The 22,048-nt window shown below is 43.2% G+C and overlaps 1 protein-coding gene and 1 long non-coding RNA gene across 5 annotated transcripts in view; one reads left to right on the forward strand and one right to left on the reverse strand.

The window, feature by feature from the left end:
* The window catches only part of LOC110501915 (disintegrin and metalloproteinase domain-containing protein 23), a 54,567-nt gene extending 43,936 nt beyond the window's left edge, over positions 1-10,631 (forward strand). For 2 of the 4 annotated variants that reach the window (XM_036959384.2, XM_036959386.2), the window contains exon 26: positions 9,148-10,631. In XM_036959384.2, the coding sequence (XP_036815279.2) occupies positions 9,148-9,193 (46 nt within the window). In that variant the 3' untranslated portion in view covers positions 9,194-10,631. Of the gene's footprint in view, positions 1-681; positions 945-9,147 lie in introns of all 4 variants that reach the window. The other 2 variants (XR_005038842.2, XR_016490684.1) reach the window with 2 other exon arrangements.
* Positions 10,567-11,969, reverse strand: LOC149972890 (uncharacterized). Its single transcript, XR_016490686.1, has 2 exons — positions 11,809-11,969; positions 10,567-11,776 (listed from the first exon to the last, which is right to left on the reverse strand). It is a non-coding gene; the product is annotated as an uncharacterized LOC149972890 (long non-coding RNA).
* Between the last annotated feature and the right edge of the window lie 10,079 nt (positions 11,970-22,048).

A 22,048-nucleotide genomic window follows, 5' to 3' on the forward strand; every position in this document is an offset into this window, starting at 1 on the left:
ATAGCTCCTGGACACATTCAGATTATAGCTCCTTGACACATTCAGATTATAGCTCCTGGACACATTCAGATTATAGCTCCTGGACACATTCAGATTATAGCTCTCAACACATTCAGATTATAGCTCCTGGACACATTCAGATTATAGCTCCTGGACACATTCAGATTATAGCTCCTCAACACATTCAGATTATAGCTCCTCGACACATTCAGATTATAGCTCCTGGACACATTCAGATTATAGCTCCTGGACACATTCAGATTATAGCTCCTGGACACATTCAGATTATAGCTCCTGGACACATTCAGATTATAGCTCCTGGACACATTCAGATTATAGCTCCTGGACACATTCAGATTATAGCTCCTGGACACATTGTGTTGTGTTCACTAATCTGAGGCATCAAGTGCCAGTCGCTCACTGCTCAACCTGTTGTGTTGGGCAACAGGGGTGTTACACACCATTAATCTAAAGAAAGAAAAGGAGTTGATAAATATAGTTCAGCCACCAAAGCATGCCAGTTAGCAAAGCATCATGTTTGTCACCAAAACATTTATTTCTGCATGTTTACTTGGATAAGGTCAGTTCATTGCACAAAGGCTGAGCCGAACCCAGGATGACATGCTCCTGGGTTACCATACTCTTATCACTACCATCATCTTTTTCTCACTCCGGCACGAGGGTTCGAGGGTGAGAGTTTTAAGCGGAAGTGGTGAGAGAGAAGCCAGGGCCATATTGTTGGCCGCAGCCTTTGTGTCATGGCTGGCCACACCCACCTGGATGGCCAGGCTCCGCCCTAGAGCAGAGCAGGACTCCCGGACCCGCCCACAACAGCTGCCATTGCTGCCTGCTTCACAGACCTGGTACACACACGGCGCATTGTACTGCATGACCCACCACGCACATCAATAGAGCCACCTCCCACTGGCCTACTATTGAAACAGGTGCATGACAGACTGCTAGAAGCCCTACATCAAGCCACTTACAGAGAGGTTATGCACCAACTCACGTTGTTGGTGTTATCTTGTTGTCGTCTTTGTGGTTGTTGTTGTTGTTTGATTTGTCGTTGTCTCCTCTTTCCATTCTTTTATAGAGTACATTTTTGTTGGTTCTCTCTCACCCCCAGATGCTAATGTTTTGAATGGAACAAATGTGCATTTTCCTGTCAAAGATGAGAGATTTGTGTCCTCTCCTTGTCCTTGTGTTTTGGAAAGCTAACTGTATGCCACATGGACTAGCACAGCCTCTTCTCATTGCCTCCAGCACCATGCTGTGGTTGCTAATGAGAAAAACACAAAATCAGTGTCATTGCAATGCAGACTAATTTACTCACTGTCTTTCTGAAAAATAAACAACCATAAAAGCACTGCACATACCAATAGTTAACGTGCCAGTAGTTAACGTACCAGTAGTTAACGTGCCAATAGTTAACGTGCCAATAGTTAACGTACCAATAGTTAACGTACCAATAGTTAACGTGCCAATAGTTAACGTACCAATAGTTAACGTGCCAATAGTTAACGTACCAATAGTTAACGTACCAATAGTTAACGTACCAGTAGTTAACGTGCCAATAGTTAACGTACCAATAGTTAACGTGCCAATAGTTAACGTACCAATAGTTAACGTGCCAATAGTTAACGTACCAATAGTTAACGTGCCAATAGTTAACGTACCAATAGTTAACGTACCAATAGTTAACGTACCAGTAGTTAACGTGCCAATAGTTAACGTACCAATAGTTAACGTACCAGTAGTTAACGTGCCAATAGTTAACGTACCAATAGTTAACGTGCCAATAGTTAACGTGCCAATAGTTAACGTACCAGTAGTTAACGTACCAGTAGTTAACGTACCAGTAGTTAACGTACCAATAGTTAACGTACCAGTAGTTAACGTACCAGTAGTTAAGGTACCAATAGTTAACGTACCAGTAGTTAACGTACCAGTAGTTAACGTACCAATAGTTAACGTACCAGTAGTTAACGTACCAGTAGTTAACGTACCAGTAGTTAACGTACCAGTAGTTAAGGTACCAGTAGTTAACGTACCAATAGTTAACGTGCCAGTAGTTAACGTACCAATAGTTAACGTGCCAATAGTTAACGTACCAGTAGTTAACGTACCAGTAGTTAACGTACCAATAGTTAACGTACCAGTAGTTAACGTACCAGTAGTTAACGTACCAGTAGTTAACGTACCAATAGTTAACGTACCAGTAGTTAACGTACCAGTAGTTAACGTACCAATAGTTAACGTACCAGTAGTTAAGGTACCAATAGTTAACGTACCAGTAGTTAACGTACCAGTAGTTAACGTACCAATAGTTAACGTACCAGTAGTTAACGTACCAGTAGTTAACGTACCAGTAGTTAACGTACCAATAGTTAACGTACCAGTAGTTAAGGTACCAATAGTTAACGTACCAGTAGTTAACGTGCCAATAGTTAACGTACCAGTAGTTAAGGTACCAGTAGTTAAGGTACCAATAGTTAACGTACCAGTAGTTAACGTACCAATAGTTAACGTACCAGTAGTTAAGGTACCAATAGTTAACGTACCAGTAGTTAACGTACCAGTAGTTAACGTACCAGTAGTTAAGGTACCAGTAGTTAAGGTACCAGTAGTTAAGGTACCAATAGTTAACGTACCAGTAGTTAACGTACCAATAGTTAACGTACCAGTAGTTAAGGTACCAATAGTTAACGTACCAGTAGTTAACGTACCAATAGTTAACGTACCAGTAGTTAACGTGCCAATAGTTAACGTACCAGTAGTTAACGTACCAATAGTTAACGTACCAGTAGTTAACGTACCCGTAGTTAACGTACCAGTAGTTAAGGTACCAATAGTTAACGTACCAGTAGTTAACGTACCAATAGTTAACGTACCAGTAGTTAAGGTACCAATAGTTAACGTACCAGTAGTTAACGTGCCAGTAGTTAACGTACCAGTAGTTAACGTACCAGTAGTTAACGTACCCGTAGTTAACGTACCAATAGTTAACGTACCAATAGTTAACGTGCCAGTAGTTAACGTACCAGTAGTTAACGTGCCAGTAGTTAACGTACCAATAGTTAACGTACCAATAGTTAACGTACCAGTAGTTAACGTACCAGTAGTTAACGTGCCAGTAGTTAACGTACCAATAGTTAACGTACCAATAGTTAACGTACCAGTAGTTAACGTACCAGTAGTTAACGTACCAGTAGTTAACGTACCAGTAGTTAACGTACCAGTAGTTAACGTACCAGTAGTTAACGTACCAATAGTTAACGTACCAATAGTTAACGTACCAATAGTTAACGTGCCAGTAGTTAACGTACCAATAGTTAACGTGCCAGTAGTTAACGTACCAATAGTTAACGTACCAGTAGTTAAGGTACCAGTAGTTAACGTACCAGTAGTTAACGTGCCAATAGTTAACGTACCAGTAGTTAACGTGCCAATAGTTAACGTACCAATAGTTAACGTACCAGTAGTTAACGTACCAGTAGTTAACGTACCAGTAGTTAACGTACCAATAGTTAACGTACCAGTAGTTAACGTACCAGTAGTTAACGTGCCAGTAGTTAACGTACCAATAGTTAACGTACCAATAGTTAACGTACCAATAGTTAACGTACCAGTAGTTAACGTACCAGTAGTTAACGTACCAGTAGTTAACGTACCAATAGTTAACGTACCAATAGTTAACGTACCAGTAGTTAACGTGCCAATAGTTAACGTACCAATAGTTAACGTACTAATAGTTAACGTACCCGTAGTTAAGGTACCAGTAGTTAACGTACCAGTAGTTAACATACTAATAGTTAACGTACCCGTAGTTAAGGTACCAGTAGTTAACGTACCAGTAGTTAACGTACTAATAGTTAACGTACCCGTAGTTAACGTACCAGTAGTTAACGTACCAGTAGTTAACGTACCAATAGTTAACGTACTAATAGTTAACGTACCCGTAGTTAAGGTACCAGTAGTTAACGTACCAGTAGTTAACGTGCCAATAGTTAACGTACCAGTAGTTAACGTACCAATAGTTAACGTACCAGTAGTTAACGTACCAATAGTTAACGTACCAGTAGTTAACGTACCAGTAGTTAACGTACCAGTAGTTAACGTACCAATAGTTAACGTACCAGTAGTTAACGTACCAGTAGTTAACGTACCAATAGTTAACGTACCAGTAGTTAACGTACCAATAGTTAACGTACCAGTAGTTAACGTACCAATAGTTAACATACCAGTAGTTAACGTGCCAATAGTTAACGTACCAATAGTTAACGTACCAGTAGTTAACGTACCAGTAGTTAACGTACCAGTAGTTAAGGTACCAATAGTTAACGTACCAGTAGTTAACGTGCCAGTAGTTAACGTACCAATAGTTAACGTACCAGTAGTTAACGTACCAGTAGTTAAGGTACCAGTAGTTAACGTGCCAGTAGTTAACGTACCAATAGTTAACGTACCAGTAGTTAACGTACCAGTAGTTAACGTACCAATAGTTAACGTACCAATAGTTAACGTACCAATAGTTAACGTACCAGTAGTTAACGTACCAGTAGTTAACATACCAGTAGTTAACGTACCAGTAGTTAACGTACCAGTAGTTAACGTACCAGTAGTTAACATACCAGTAGTTAACGTGCCAGTAGTTAACGTACCAGTAGTTAACGTACCAGTAGTTAAGGTACCAATAGTTAACGTACCAGTAGTTAACGTACCAATAGTTAACGTGCCAGTAGTTAACGTACCAGTAGTTGACGTACCAGTAGTTAACATGCCAATAGTTAACGTACCAGTAGTTAACGTACCAATAGTTAACGTACCAGTAGTTAACGTACCAGTAGTTAACGTACCAGTAGTTAACGTACCAGTAGTTAACGTACCAATAGTTAACGTACCCGTAGTTAAGGTACCAGTAGTTAACGTACCAGTAGTTAACGTACCAGTAGTTAACGTACCAATAGTTAACGTACCAATAGTTAACGTACCCGTAGTTAAGGTACCAGTAGTTAACGTACCAGTAGTTAACGTGCCAATAGTTAACGTACCAGTAGTTAACGTACCAGTAGTTAACGTGCCAATAGTTAACGTACCAATAGTTAACGTACCAGTAGTTAACGTACCAGTAGTTAACGTACCAGTAGTTAAGGTACCAATAGTTAACGTACCAGTAGTTAACGTACCAATAGTTAACGTGCCAGTAGTTAACGTACCAGTAGTTGACGTACCAGTAGTTAACGTGCCAATAGTTAACGTACCAGTAGTTAACGTGCCAATAGTTAACGTGCCAATAGTTAACGTACCAGTAGTTAACGTGCCAATAGTTAACGTGCCAATAGTTAACGTACCAGTAGTTAACGTACCAATAGTTAACGTACCAATAGTTAACGTACCAGTAGTTAACGTACCAGTAGTTAACGTACCAGTAGTTAACGTACCAGTAGTTAACGTACCAATAGTTAACGTACCAGTAGTTAACGTACCAGTAGTTAACGTACCAGTAGTTAACGTACCAGTAGTTAACGTGCCAGTAGTTAACGTACCAATAGTTGACGTACCAGTAGTTAACGTACCAGTAGTTAACGTACCAGTAGTTAACGTACCAGTAGTTAACGTACCAGTAGTTAACGTACCAGTAGTTAACGTACCAATAGTTGACGTACCAGTAGTTAACGTACCAGTAGTTAACGTACCAGTAGTTAACGTACCAGTAGTTAACGTACCAGTAGTTAACGTACCAGTAGTTAACGTACCAGTAGTTAACGTACCAATAGTTGACGTACCAGTAGTTAACGTACCAGTAGTTAACGTACCAGTAGTTAACGTACCAGTAGTTAACGTGCCAGTAGTTAACGTACCAGTAGTTAACGTGCCAATAGTTAACATGCCAATAGTTAACGTACCAGTAGTTAAGGTACCAATAGTTAACGTACCAGTAGTTAACGTACCAATAGTTAACGTACCAGTAGTTAAGGTACCAATAGTTAACGTACCAGTAGTTAACGTGCCAGTAGTTAACGTACCAGTAGTTAACGTACCAGTAGTTAACGTACCCGTAGTTAACGTACCAATAGTTAACGTACCAATAGTTAACGTGCCAGTAGTTAACGTACCAGTAGTTAACGTGCCAGTAGTTAACGTACCAATAGTTAACGTACCAATAGTTAACGTACCAGTAGTTAACGTACCAGTAGTTAACGTGCCAATAGTTAACGTACCAATAGTTAACGTGCCAGTAGTTAACGTACCAATAGTTAACGTGCCAATAGTTAACGTACCAATAGTTAACGTGCCAGTAGTTAACGTACCAATAGTTAACGTACCAGTAGTTAACGTACCAGTAGTTAACGTACCAGTAGTTAACGTACCAGTAGTTAACGTACCAGTAGTTAACGTACCAATAGTTAACGTACCAATAGTTAACGTACCAATAGTTAACGTGCCAGTAGTTAACGTACCAATAGTTAACGTGCCAGTAGTTAACGTACCAATAGTTAACGTACCAGTAGTTAAGGTACCAGTAGTTAACGTACCAGTAGTTAACGTGCCAATAGTTAACGTACCAGTAGTTAACGTGCCAATAGTTAACGTACCAATAGTTAACGTACCAGTAGTTAACGTACCAGTAGTTAACGTACCAGTAGTTAACGTACCAATAGTTAACGTACCAGTAGTTAACGTACCAGTAGTTAACGTGCCAGTAGTTAACGTACCAATAGTTAACGTACCAATAGTTAACGTACCAATAGTTAACGTACCAGTAGTTAACGTACCAGTAGTTAACGTACCAGTAGTTAACGTACCAATAGTTAACGTACCAATAGTTAACGTACCAGTAGTTAACGTGCCAATAGTTAACGTACCAATAGTTAACGTACTAATAGTTAACGTACCCGTAGTTAAGGTACCAGTAGTTAACGTACCAGTAGTTAACGTACTAATAGTTAACGTACCCGTAGTTAAGGTACCAGTAGTTAACGTACCAGTAGTTAACGTACTAATAGTTAACGTACCCGTAGTTAACGTACCAGTAGTTAACGTACCAGTAGTTAACGTACCAATAGTTAACGTACTAATAGTTAACGTACCCGTAGTTAAGGTACCAGTAGTTAACGTACCAGTAGTTAACGTGCCAATAGTTAACGTACCAGTAGTTAACGTACCAATAGTTAACGTACCAGTAGTTAACGTACCAATAGTTAACGTACCAGTAGTTAACGTACCAGTAGTTAACGTACCAGTAGTTAACGTACCAGTAGTTAACGTACCAATAGTTAACGTACCAGTAGTTAACGTACCAATAGTTAACGGACCAGTAGTTAACGTACCAATAGTTAACGTACCAGTAGTTAACGTGCCAATAGTTAACGTACCAATAGTTAACGTACCAGTAGTTAACGTACCAGTAGTTAACGTACCAGTAGTTAAGGTACCAATAGTTAACGTACCAGTAGTTAACGTGCCAGTAGTTAACGTACCAATAGTTAACGTACCAGTAGTTAACGTACCAGTAGTTAAGGTACCAGTAGTTAACGTGCCAGTAGTTAACGTACCAGTAGTTAACGTACCAGTAGTTAACGTGCCAGTAGTTAACGTACCAATAGTTAACGTACCAGTAGTTAACGTACCAGTAGTTAACGTACCAATAGTTAACGTACCAGTAGTTAACGTACCAATAGTTAACGTACCAGTAGTTAACGTACCAGTAGTTAACGTACCAGTAGTTAACGTACCAATAGTTAACGTACCAATAGTTAACGTACCCGTAGTTAAGGTACCAGTAGTTAACGTACCAGTAGTTAACGTACCAGTAGTTAACGTACCAATAGTTAACGTACCAATAGTTAACGTACCCGTAGTTAACGTACCAGTAGTTAACGTGCCAATAGTTAACGTACCAGTAGTTAACGTACCAGTAGTTAACGTGCCAATAGTTAACGTACCAATAGTTAACGTACCAGTAGTTAACGTACCAGTAGTTAACGTACCAGTAGTTAAGGTACCAATAGTTAACGTACCAGTAGTTAACGTACCAATAGTTAACGTGCCAGTAGTTAACGTACCAGTAGTTGACGTACCAGTAGTTAACGTGCCAATAGTTAATGTACCAGTAGTTAACGTGCCAATAGTTAACGTGCCAATAGTTAACGTACCAGTAGTTAACGTACCAATAGTTAACGTACCAATAGTTAACGTACCAGTAGTTAACGTACCAGTAGTTAACGTACCAGTAGTTAACGTGCCAGTAGTTAACGTACCAGTAGTTAACGTACCAATAGTTAACGTACCAGTAGTTAACGTACCAGTAGTTAACGTACCAGTAGTTAACGTGCCAGTAGTTAACGTGCCAATAGTTAACGTGCCAATAGTTAACGTGCCAATAGTTAACGTACCAGTAGTTAACGTACCAATAGTTAACGTACCAATAGTTAACGTACCAATAGTTAACGTACCAGTAGTTAACGTACCAGTAGTTAACGTACCAGTAGTTAACATACCAATAGTTAACGTACCAGTAGTTAACGTACCAGTAGTTAACGTACCAGTAGTTAACGTACCAGTAGTTAACGTGCCAGTAGTTAACGTACCAATAGTTGACGTACCAGTAGTTAACGTACCAGTAGTTAACGTACCAGTAGTTAACGTACCAGTAGTTAACGTACCAATAGTTGACGTACCAGTAGTTAACGTACCAGTAGTTAACGTACCAGTAGTTAACGTGCCAGTAGTTAACGTACCAGTAGTTAACGTGCCAATAGTTAACATGCCAATAGTTAACGTGCCAATAGTTAACGTGCCAATAGTTAACGTACCAGTAGTTAACGTACCAGTAGTTAACGTACCAGTAGTTAAGGTACCAATAGTTAACGTACCAGTAGTTAACGTACCAGTAGTTAACGTACCAGTAGTTAACGTACCAATAGTTAACGTGCCAAATAAATACCAGGAATCTACTCTCCAGTGACGTCACTGAAGACCTTAGCTGCAGTGAACAGTCCATTATGAAACCACCAGATATGACTGCTGTTGTCTTAGAGATGAGTGTGGCTGCTTCTCCAATGTGCACTTACTGTACCACCATAATCTGTAATATACCAGACATTAACCCCTGTCTTCTTTTCCGACTCTCCCCTGAACGTGAAGAAATGTGAAGAAGCGAAAGTACGACCCCAACGCCAGCGCCATATAAGGTTGGAGGAGAGGTCAGCGGGCACAGAGGAAACCTTCTGGGCTTCCTTAGTACTCTACAGCTGGACTGCACTTAACTGCGGAGGATTTTTTGGGCATTAGATTTACTTGAAAAATACATAGAGGACAATTTAACATTATCCATTTTAGTCATGTAGAGATGTAGCCTTTTTCAACCCTAACAACCCACCTAACAACCCCAACCACCTACCTAACAACCCACCTAACAACCTCACCCACCTACATAACAACCCAGCTAACAACCCCACCAACCTACCTAACAATCCACCTAACAGTCCCACCCACCTACTGAACAACCCACCTAGCAACCTCACCCACCCACCTAACAACCCCACTCACCTAACAACCACACCCACCCACCTAACAACCCCGCTCACCTAACAACCACACCCACCTACCTAACAACCCCACTCACCTACCTAAAACCCCACTCACCTACCTAACAACCCCACCCACCTACCTAACAACCCCACCCACCTACCTAACAACCCCACCCACATAGCTAACAACCCCACTCACCTACCCAACAACCCCACTCATCTACCTAACAACCCCACCCACCTACCTAACAACCCCACCCACATACCTAACAACCCCACCCACCTACCTAACAACCCCACCCACATACCTAACAACCCCACTCACCTACCTAACAACCCCACTCATCTACCTAACAACCCCACCCACCTACCTAACAACCCCACCCACATACCTAACAACCCCACTCACCTACCTAACAACCCCACTCATCTACCTAACAACCCCACTCACCTACCTAACAACCCCACTCATCTACCTAACAACCCCACTCACCTAACTAACAACTCCACTCACCTAACTAACAACCCCGCTCACCTAACAACCACACCCACCTAATAACCCCACCCACCTCCCTAACAACCCCACTCACCTAACAACCACACCCACCCACCTAACAACCCCTCCCACCTACCTAACAACCCCACTCACCTAACAACCACACCAATGGCGGACTGGCCGTCAGGAGCCCCGGGACATTCCCGGTGGCCTGAGGGTCGTTTGGGACTGCCGTGAATAGTCAACTTGACCAGCGATAATATAGCAAGCAGGAATTAGTTGACGGAGAATCCACGAATCAGGCGCGACTCTCACACTCTTGCTGCAGTGTCCCAGTGCCAAAAATGACCTCAGGTCTCTCCACGACGCACATAGCAACCGTCTACCTGCTTCTCTACCGATAACATTTTAGACAAGTCGTCCGGCGAAATGGTCAGAAAGGGAAAAGTGGAGCAGAGAGGGAGAGAATAAAAAACAGAAAGGCCCTTGCCACAGTCAAAAACACTAGCTAAAACACACACACACTGACACACACACGTCACCCAGCATGGCTAGCTAAGTAGCCTAGCTAAAAATAGTGACACAATGGCAGGTAGGCTAAACAGTTTGCACGTCTTACGTCTTCGCGGAGGAATTATATCATAGCAATGAGTGCAACATAGCGATCATAATATGACATTGAAGGCAATATGTTTCAACTAGTAAAACATAATAAACCTAGATTATGGACTTGCCAGGATTCGGTCATAACTCATGGCCACATAAGCGAGGGAAAGTGCACATCCACTGTACAGTGAAACAGGCTACAGTAACCTAACCATAATGCATCCATGAACATAACACAGTGGCCTGTGTGACACAGCACAAAAGATCATTAGCGCCATTAGTACCAGCATTACAATTTACTACGATAATATACAGCTCTGGGGGAAAATTAAGAGACCACTCCAAATTAAGAGACCACTCCAAATTAAGAGACCACTCCAAATTAAGAGACCACTCCAAATTAAGAGAACACTCCAAATTAAGAGACCACTCCAAATTAAGAGACCATTCTTAATTTTTCCTAGAGCTGTATTAATGTAGCCTACTGATACACTAATGATAGTGAGTATGATAATAGAGTATTTTCTTTGTAAAGGTGGAGGAAGGAAGCAGCAGCACTAGAGTTTCAGGTGCTCCTGCTGAACTGGAGGAGGTGGTCAGTTCAGAGTCAGACTCAGAGCAGGAACCTTCAGCTACAACTTAAGAGCACAACCCTAAACATGTAGGTTATGATTTTAGATTAATATGTGCTTTATTTATGAGATTATCAGTAGGACTGTAATCGGGGGCCATACCTTGTACATTTGTATGTGCTATGATTGGTGTATTCCTAGAGCGTTTATGAGGGTGCACCCATAGCCATAGCATACCTTGAGAACTCAGTGTTCAGATAGGCTACTTGTTGGTCAGTCCCAAATGTTTGCATTTTGTAATGTGGGTAACTTTCTTCCCAGATTAACATAGTGGCCAAATTAATAACTAGTTTGGTACCCGTTACATCAACAAATAGGGTTAGCCTACAAAATGAGCGGTCTGGTGGTTTGTGTGAACAGGGTGGCCTGGGATGGAGTCAAATTCTCCGCCTGAATTATTGTTTCAGTCCGCCCCTGAACCCCACCACCTAACAACCCCACCACCTAACAACCCCACCACCTAACAACGCCACCCACCTAACATCCCCACCACCGAACAACCCCACAACCTAACAGCCCCACCACCTAACAACCCACCCACCTAACAACCCCACCACCTAACAACCCCACCACCTAACAACGCCACCCACCTAACAACCCCACCACCTAACAACCCCACCACCTAACAACCCCACCACCTAACAACCCCACCACCTAACAACCCACCCACCTAACAACCCCACCACCTAACAACCCCACCACCTAACAACCCCACCCACTTACCTAACAACCCAGCTAACAACACCACCCACCCACCTACCTAACAACCCACCTAACAACCCCACCCACCTACCTAACAACCCCACCCACTTACCTAACAACCCACCTAACAACCCCACCACCTAACAACCCCACCACCTATCTAACAACCCACCTAACAACCCCACCCACCTAACAACCCACCTAACAACCCCACCCACTTACCTAACATCCCATCTAACAACCCCACACACTTACCTAACAACCCACCTAACAACCCCACCGACCTACCTAACAACCCCACCCACCTACCTAACAACCCCACCCACCTAACAACCCACCTAACAACCCCACCCACTTACCTAACATCCCATCTAACAACCCCACCCACCCACCTAACAAACACACCACCTAACAACCCCACCCACCTTCCTAACAACCCCACACACTTACCTAACAACCCAACTAGCATCGCAGTGCCACCAGAGATTCTGGGTTCAAGCCCAGGCTCTGTCGCAGCCGGCCACGACCGGGAGGTCCATGGGGCGATGCACAGCGTTGTCCGGGTTAGGGAGGGTTTGGCCGGCAGGGATATTCTTGTCTCATCGCGCACTAGCGACTCCTGTGGCGGGGCGCAGTGCATATTGACCAGGTCGCCAGGTGTACGGTGTTTCCTCCGACACATATAGGTTGAATGTGCGTTGTGTCAAGAAGCAGTGCGGCTTGGTTGGGTTGTGTTTCGGATGGACGCATGGCTCTCGACCTTTGCCTCTCCCGAGTCCGTATGGGAGTTGCAGCGATGAGACAAGACTGTAACTACTACCAATTGGATACCACGAAATTGGGGCGAAAAAAGGAGTACATTTTTTAAATAAAAAATAACAACCCACCTACCTAACAACCCACCTACCTAGCACCCCAACAATCTAACAACCCCACCAACCTACCTAACAACCCACCTTCCTAACAACCCACCTACCTAGCAACCCAACAATCTAACAACCCCACCAACCTACCTAACAACCCACCTTCCTAACAACCCACCTACCTAGCAACCCAACAATCTAACAACCCCACCAACCTACCTAACAACCCACCTTCCTAACAACCCACCTACCTAGCAACCCAACAATCTAACAACCCCACCAACCTACCTAACAACCCACCTACCTAGCAACCCAACAATCTAACAACCCCACCAACCTACCTAACAACCCACCTTCCTAACAACCCACCTACCTAGCAACCCAACAATCTAACAACCCCACCAACCTACCTAACAACCCACCTACCTAGCAACCCAACAATCTAACAACCCCACCAACCTACCTAACAACCCACCTTCCTAACAACCCACCTACCTAGCAACCCAACAATCTAACAACCCCACCAACCTACCTAACAACCCACCTACCTAGCAACCCAACAATCTAACAACCCCACCAACCTACCTAACAACCCACCTTCCTAACAACCCACCTACCTAGCAACCCAACAATCTAACAACCCCACCAACCTACCTAACAACCCACCTTCCTAACAACCCACCTACCTAACAACCCAACAATCTAACAACCCCACCAACCCTACCTAACAACCCACCTTCCTAATAACCCAACAATCTAACAACCCCACCAACCCTACCTAACAACCCACCTTCCTAACAATCTAACAACCCAACAATCTAACAACCCCACCAACCCTACCTAACAACCCACCTTCCGAACAACCCACCTACCTAACAACCCAACCATCTAACATCACCACCCTGATATCTATAGCCACAGAACTCCTCTCTTCTGATCGCCAGTCCACAGTGGTTCACCAGGCATGATTTCCCTCACAGAGTGTGCAGCTCGCTGGCCCTGGCATGCGAAGAACTGCATGGCAAAGCTATGAACAGCACACAGCAAAAAGAGAGATCTACTGAATCATCAAATGGAAGAGATCGCCTCATAAAAATGGGAAATACAGACCACATTCAATAAATGGAAATATATACATTGGGCAAGATTGTACATAAAAGAGGAACAAGAGTCCAGCTTCTGAATTATAACATATCATTTCTGCTTTGGGTTTATTTTAAGCATGTTGTATAGCGGGTGTTTATGGTAATGTTAATGAAAAAAACAGTAACGGAATTATGATTTGGTCCAAAATGCTATGGATAACCAGAGAATGTAATGATCTACCTATTAGGTGTTCAGCAAAGTTATCACTCGTTACACACTGTATTTATCCAATATAGAGGTCAAGGGTCAGGGTCAGTATACATGGGACAGAGCAGAGGTCAGATTTAGGGGTGTCTTCTCCGGAGGTCAGATTTAGGGGTGTCTTCTCCAGAGGTCAGATTTAGGGGTGCTTCTCTAGAGGTCAGATTTAGGGGTATACAGTGTCTTCTCTAAAGGTCAGGGCATAGTGATAATGATACATGACACAGTCTATCAATGACGTCATCGGGTTCCTTAAGTACTTCCAGCAGTGACTCAAAATCCAAAAGAATCAATCACGTGGAATGTTTGGATGTTGTCGCACACAGAGCACTTTCCCCATAGTCTGTTCCTCTCTCTCACAGTGCTGCAGACAGACACACAGTGTGTCCCTGCAGACCAGTTCCACCTGTCTGATCAGGTGGTGTCACTATTTAACAGTCCTCGTCAACACCCACTATACTGGCTGGCTTGTGCTCTCATAAACTCTTACTAGAAACCAAGTTCATCTCTGCTGGTACGCTGCATGTATTCACACTATATAGTGGGCTTATAATTCTACAAGGGAGTCCCAAATCCGCAAGATAAAATATGCTGCTAAAGATAAGTGCATGTCAACAAACAAAATATTTACATTTTATTTCTATGCAAAGAAAGATATTGCACAAACTTATGGGGTTATTACATGAAATAATGATATCAGTATAAACATGGAATAAAAACCTCTGCGAATCCAGCCAACATTTTGTATTCAGCTATTCCCACATCTCATTTCATTTCGCTTCAAAGTACTGAAATAAAGAATGACAATGTGCATAATTGAATCAACGTGTCCAAGTGAAAAGCGAAAGAGCATCCTTTTACATTTGTGGAATCGAAGAAAATATATATTTTGTGTGTTTTTCAACCTATCTAAAAAATGACTATTCCAAATCTGACATACTGTATGTGCCGAGGCCTCAACAGGTTACTTTTCCAGGACTTTAGTTTCCAGCTCAGCTGACAGACAGTTGGTGTGTTCCAAGTGCTGCCATAGCACTGGCATTGTGTAAAACTCCATGTTAGTCATCATCTCGTGTCCCTATCAACACTGCATCATGTACAGTTGGACCGACGAATAAACGACTGAAATATTTTATCCAAGGACCTCTGTCTTTCTTATTAGCCGGAGAACTAGTAGTACACATCTGGCCTAAATTATACAGGCAATGTACACCATAAACAAGTTGAGGGCAACTGTTGTATTGCACTTGATTCTGTATATAAATCCATCATGTGATACTGTCCATATCCTGTTCTCAGACGTGTGGAATAGGAACATGAACGTGAGTGTATTATGAATATGTAGGCCCCTATGTCATGAAAAGAAAACTGCCTCATCAGCCAGGAAGTGCAGCTCAAACTCCTGTCAGTGAAGTCTTCCAAAGTGTTTGATGCTTCTGTCACACATGTACAGTATATCAAATCAAATCAAATGTATTTATATAGCCCTTCGTACATCAGCTGATATCTCAAAGTGCTGTACAGAAACCCAGCCTAAAACCCCAAACAGCAAGCAATGCAGGTGTAGAAGCACGGTGGCTAGGAAAAACTCCCTAGAAAGGCCAAAACCTAGGAAGAAACCTAGAGAGGAACCAGGCTATGTGGGGTGGCCAGTCCTCTTCTGGCTGTGCTGGGTGGAGATTATAACAGAACATGACCAAGATGTTCAAATGTTCATAAATGACCAGCATGGTCGAATAATAATAAGGCAGAACAGTTGAAACTGGAGCAGCAGCACGATCAGGTGGACTGGGGACAGCAAGGAGTCATCATGTCAGGTATTCCTGGGGCATGGTCCTAGGGCTCAGGTATAACAACCACTATCCTCATGTTTATATCATCTAAATTAATAGTGAGCCCTGAACTTCCTTCTTATAATCGCTCTATCATTTTGATTTGAACTTTACAATTCCTAATTTGTACCCTGACGTGATTGCTTTCCTTTATCTGAAAGACAATTCTAGTGTCTTCTTATCCAACCTGGTCTCAGAGCATTTCGTATTATTCTGTACGTAAATCCGAGACGTTCCATTTAGTATGATATGATATGTTTCGTAGGGTATGTATTAATTTGTGGACGTCCGTCACTCATTTCGTATGATATGTTACGAATTACAATTTGGATTACGCCGAATACAACGGGTGTAGACTTTACCGTGAAATGCTTGCTTACAAGCCCTTCCCAAAGATGAAGAGATAAACATTTATAATTAAAAAATTTAAAAACACGAAGGGCCTCCCGAGTGGTGCAGCAGTCCAAGGCACTGCATTGCAGTGTTGCGGTGTCACTGCAGCTTAGGGTTTGATCACAACCGGTTGTGACCGGGAGTCCCATAGGGCGGCGCAGAATTGGCCCAGCGTCGTCCAGGTTAGGGGGGGGCTTGACTTGGCTTATTGCGCTCTAGTGTCTCCTTGTGGCGGGCTGAGCGCCTGCAGACTGACTTAAGGACGTCAGTTGAACAGTGTTTCCTCCGACACATTGCTGCAGCTGGCTTCCGGGTTCTGCGAGCGGATGTTATGAAGCGGGGTTTGGAGGAGGAGGCCTGACTCAACCTTGGCCTCTCCCGAGGCCGTTGGGGAGTTGCAGCGATGAGACAAGATCGTAATATCCAGATATTGGGGAGAAAAAGGGGGTAGGTAACATTACAAACCAAAAAAAAGTTTTTAAAAAAAGATTTAATAACACAAGAGGAATAAAGTGCACAAGAATGGAGCTACATACAGGAAGTACCAGTACCAGATCAATGAGGAGCTATATACAGGAAGTACCAGATCAATGTAGAGCTATATACAGGAAGTACCAGTACCAGATCAATGTAGAGCTATATAAAGGGAGTACCAGTACCAGATCAATGTGGAGCTATATACAGGGAGTACCAGTACCAGATCAATGTGGAGCTATATACAGGGAGTACCAGTACCAGATCAATGTGGAGCTATATACAGGGAGTACCAGTACCAGATCAATGAGGAGCTATATACAGGGAGTACCAGATCAATATGCAGGGGTACGAGATATTTGAGGTAGACATGTACATGGAGGCAGAGTCAAGATAATAGGCATCAGGATAGATAATAATAAGAGCAAAATAAAGAGCAAAGTAGCAGCAGCAAATTAAGAGTGTGAAAGTGTGTGTGTGTGTGTGTGTGTGTGTGTGTGTGTGTGTGTGTGTGTGGTTGGGTGTATGTGTGAGTGTATATATAGTGTGTATATACAGTATAGTCTTGTGAGTGTGCATAGAGTCAGTGCAGATAGTCTGGGTAACCATCAACTATTCAGCAGTCTTATGGCTATTAAGCAATCTTATGGCTTGGGGGTAGAAGCTGTCTCGGAGTCTGTTGGTCCGTGGGCCGATGCTCCGGTACCGTTTGCCGGACGGTAGCAGAGTGAACAGTCTATGGTTTTGGTGGCTGGAGTCTGACAATTTTTGGGGCCTTCATCTTGACACCGCCTGGTATAGAAGACCTGGATGGCAGGGAGCCCGGCACCCGTGATGTACTGGGCTGTCCACATTACCCTCTGTAGTGCTTTTAGTGTAGTGGATTTGCCATACCTGGCGGTGCCGCAGCCAGTCAAGATACTTTCTATGGTGAAGCTGTAGAATTTTTTTCAGGTTTGGAGGGCCCTTGACAAATAATTTCAGCCTTCAGAGGGGCAAGAGGTGCTTTTGTACCCTCTTCATGACTCTGTGGGTTTGTGTGGACCATGTTAATTCCTTAGTGATGCGGACACTGAGGAACTTGAAGCTCTTGACCCGCTCCACTACAGCCCCGTCGATGTGGATGGGGGCGTGCTCACCCCTCTTTCTCCTGTAGTCCATCCAGCTGCTTGACAAAGAGAAGTTTTTATTATTTTACAGACGACCTTCAGACTGAATATTGATTAATTGTCCCCATGGGGCCTGAAATGTGGTTTAACCCATTTATGTTGCGTAACATACTTGTCAACAAATCAATCATGTTTTTCACCAAAGTAAGTATTTTTAATAAAAACTACATGTACCCTATTCTTCAAGAGGGCCACCATTGTTCCCAAGAAAGCTAAGGTAACTGAGCTAAACGACTACCGCCCCGTAGCACTCATTTCCGTCATCATGAAGTGCTTTGAGAGACTAGTCAAGGACCATATCACCTCCACCCTACCTGACACCCTAGACCCACTCCAATTTGCTTACCGCCCAAATAGGTCCACAGACGACGCAATCGCAACCACACTGCCCTAACCCATCTGGACAAGAGGAATACCTATGTGAGAATGCTGTTCATCGACTACAGCTCAGCATTTAACACCATAGTACCCTCCAAACTCGTCATCAAGCTCGAGACCCTGGGTTTCGACCCTCGCCCTGTGCAACTGGGTACTGGACTTCCTGACGGGCCGCTCCCAGGTGGTGAGGGTAGGTAACAACATCTCCACCCCGCTGATCCTCAACACTGGGGCCCCACAAGGGTGCGTTCTGAGCCCTCTCCTGTACTCCCTGTTCACCCACAACTGCGTGGCCATGCACGCCTCCAACTCAATCATCAAGTTTGCGGACGACACTACAGTGGTAGGCTTGATTACCAACAACGACAAGACGGCCTACAGGGAGGAGGTGAGGGCCCTCGGAGTGTGGTGTCAGGAAAATGACCTCACACTCAACGTCAACAAAACAAAGGAGATGATTGTGGACTTCAGGAAACAGCAGAGGGAGCACCCCCCTATCCACATTGACGGGACAGTAGTGGAGAGGGTAGTAAGTTTTAAGTTCCTCGGCGTACACATCACGGACAAACTGAATTGGTCCACCCACACAGACAGCGTCGTGAAGAAGGCGCAGCAGCGCCTCTTCAACCTCAGGAGGCTGAAGAAATTCAGCTTGTCACCAAAAGCACTCACAAACTTCTACAGATGCACAATCGAGAGCATCCTGTCGGGCTGTATCGCCGCCTGGTACGGCAACTGCTCCGCCCACAACCGTAAGGCTCTCCAGAGGGTAGTGAGGTCTGCAGAACGCATCACCGGGAGCAAACTACTTGCCCTCCAGGACACCCACACCACCCGATGTCACATGGAAGGCCGTAAAGAACATCAAGGACAACAACCACCCGAGCCACTGCCTGTTCACCCCGCTATCATCCAGAAGGTAAGGTCAGTACAGGTGCATCAAAGCAGGGACCGAGAGACTGAAAAACAGCTTCTATCTCAAGGTCATCAGACTGTCAACTCCAGCCACTTTAATAATGGAAATTGATGGAAATTGATGTAAAAATATATCACTAGCCACTTTAAACAATGCTACTTAATATAATGTTTACATACCCTACATACCCATGAAGGTTTTGTTCATCTCCAGTTCTAAATCCACTGTCAAAATATGCTCTACCATCCAGTTGAGAACAGGGTTAAAGGCCAACTCCACCACTTTTCAACACCTCCAGCACAATTCCACAGTATACATGTGTAAAAAACGACACATTTCTACTTTTTGTTAGAAAGAAAATATATAAAAGTTCAAAAGTTCTACCCGATGATGTCATCACAAGTTACAAACATATTAAAAACAGTGATTTTCAAAAAAAATGATGAGATTCGTGGGGACGTGGCTAGCAAGAAAATAACCCTGTCTCTGGCTTGAAACTCTGTGTGGGTTTTGAAAATCACTGTTTAAAAAAAAAAAAAATCCAACCCTGTGATGTCACAGAGATCTTCCTTCTCATCTTTCTAACCACAGATCATAGAAACATAAATGTGTAAACAACGGTTTGCTGCTGGAGAAAATGAAAACGAGGTTGAAAAGTGGTGGAATTTCCCATTTTTAAAGCTTTAACTGATTGAATCTAGGCCTTAGTGCCTCAGTATCTGACACTTTTCTCTCCATTTTACAGTTTGGGCATGGATACTTTTTAAAAGGAGGCATCCTCGGCTCTGTCTGTGAGTACAGGACACACGCTGATCTGGTGCCTCTTTAGACAGTGTGTTGTGAGATGCTAACCACTATGTTGTGTGTTGATATACACTGAACAAAAACATATAAACACAACATGCAACCATTTCAAAGATTTTACTGAGTTACAAGTCATATAAGGAAATCGGTCAATTGAAATAAATTAATTAGGCCCTAATCTATTGGTGACAAATCATAAAACCAGTCAGTATCTGGTGTGACCACCATTCTCTTCATGCAGCGCGACACATCTCCTTCACATAGAGTTGATCAGATTGTTAATTGTGGCCTGTGGAATGTTGTCCTGCTCCTCTTGAATGGCTGTGCAAAGTTGTTGGATATTGGCGGGAACTGGAACGTGATGTCGTACACGTCGATCCAGAGCATCCCAAACATGCTCAATGGGTGACTTGTTTGGTGAGGCCGTGGAAGAACTGGGACATTTTCAGTTTCCAGGAATTGTGTACAGATCCTTGTGACATGTGGGCGTGAATTATCATGCTGAAACATGAGGTGATGGTGGTCGGATGAATGGCACGACAATGGGCCTCAGGATCTCATCACGGTATCTCTGTGCATTCAAATTGCCATCGATAAAATGCAACTGTGTTCGTTGTCCACAGCTTATGCCTGCTCATACCATAACCCCACCATGGGGCACTCAGTTCACAACGTTGACATCAGAAAACCACTCGCCCACACAACGCCATGCATGCTGTCTGCCATCTGCCCGGTTTAGTTCAAACAGTGAAGAGCACACTTCTCCAGCGTGCCAGTGGCCATCGAAGGTGAGCATTTGCTCACTGTAGTTGGTTACGACGCCAAACAGCAGTCAAGTCAAGACCCTGGTGAGGACGACGAGCAGTTTGTTCAGACATTTTTTTTCTTCAGTATACATGTACATTATTGATTACAAAATTGCTAATAATTGTGAAAAGATCATCATTATGAGATAGTGGGATCTGCTGTGTACCCATTAGGCTTCTGCAGGAAACATGTTCACCACCTAATGATTCAATCTTTGATTCAATCTTTCTCTATTTATTTTACAGAATCTTTTGTTCAGGACTCACAGATTGACTTCTCCAAACTGAAGGAGTCGTCTCAGGGCTGGCTCAAGATCCAGGTTCAGATCCAGGCTCATATCCAGGTTCAGATCCAGGCTCAGATCCAGGCTCAGATCCAGGTTCAGATCCAGGCTCAGATCCAGGTTCAGATCCAGGTTCAGATCCAGGCTCAGATCCAGGTTCAGATCCAGGTTCAGATCCACGTTCAGATCCAGGTTCAGATCCAGGCTCAGATCCAGGTTCAGAACTTTAGACCAGGCCTTTTAAGTCACATCATTCGTTCCAGGGGGATCAAGAGGAGATCTATTCCTTATTGTCCCCGTGTCCTACTGACTTGTTCTACCTTTGATGTGTTGAATATAATTATAATCTGGGTGGTTCCAGCCCTGAATGCTGATTGGCTGACAGCCGTGGTATATCAGACTGTATACCACGCCACCTTATTGCTTAACTATAAAATGCAGAGAATTTCTCTGAGTCTGTGTTGTGTATGGCAATGCTTGGATGATGTGCATTTGTCTGAGGATGACTAATGACCTCGTGCTCATTCACTGTATTAGTCAGTTATTGCAACATTGTGTTCTTTGCAATGTGTTCATTGGAGAGGTTGTCTCGATTTCTTACCTACTCTCATTGTATACTATTTCTACTTTTTGAACTTAACAATTGAACATTTGCATAAATTAACATGGGTTTGAATGAGAACCATAGGAATATAGTTGTAGCTATTGAAAATGGCCCTGCTCCTTGATCAATTAAGCTACAAGACCAACTTTAAAACCTTCAGGCTATCCTAACTTCAAGTTCTCTCAGACCTTTAGAAACACTCTTCATTT

The sequence above is a fragment of the Oncorhynchus mykiss genome, chromosome 22 (assembly GCF_057628025.1).
Source record: "Oncorhynchus mykiss isolate SJ-2025 chromosome 22, ASM5762802v1, whole genome shotgun sequence".
NCBI lineage: Eukaryota > Metazoa > Chordata > Actinopteri > Salmoniformes > Salmonidae > Oncorhynchus > Oncorhynchus mykiss.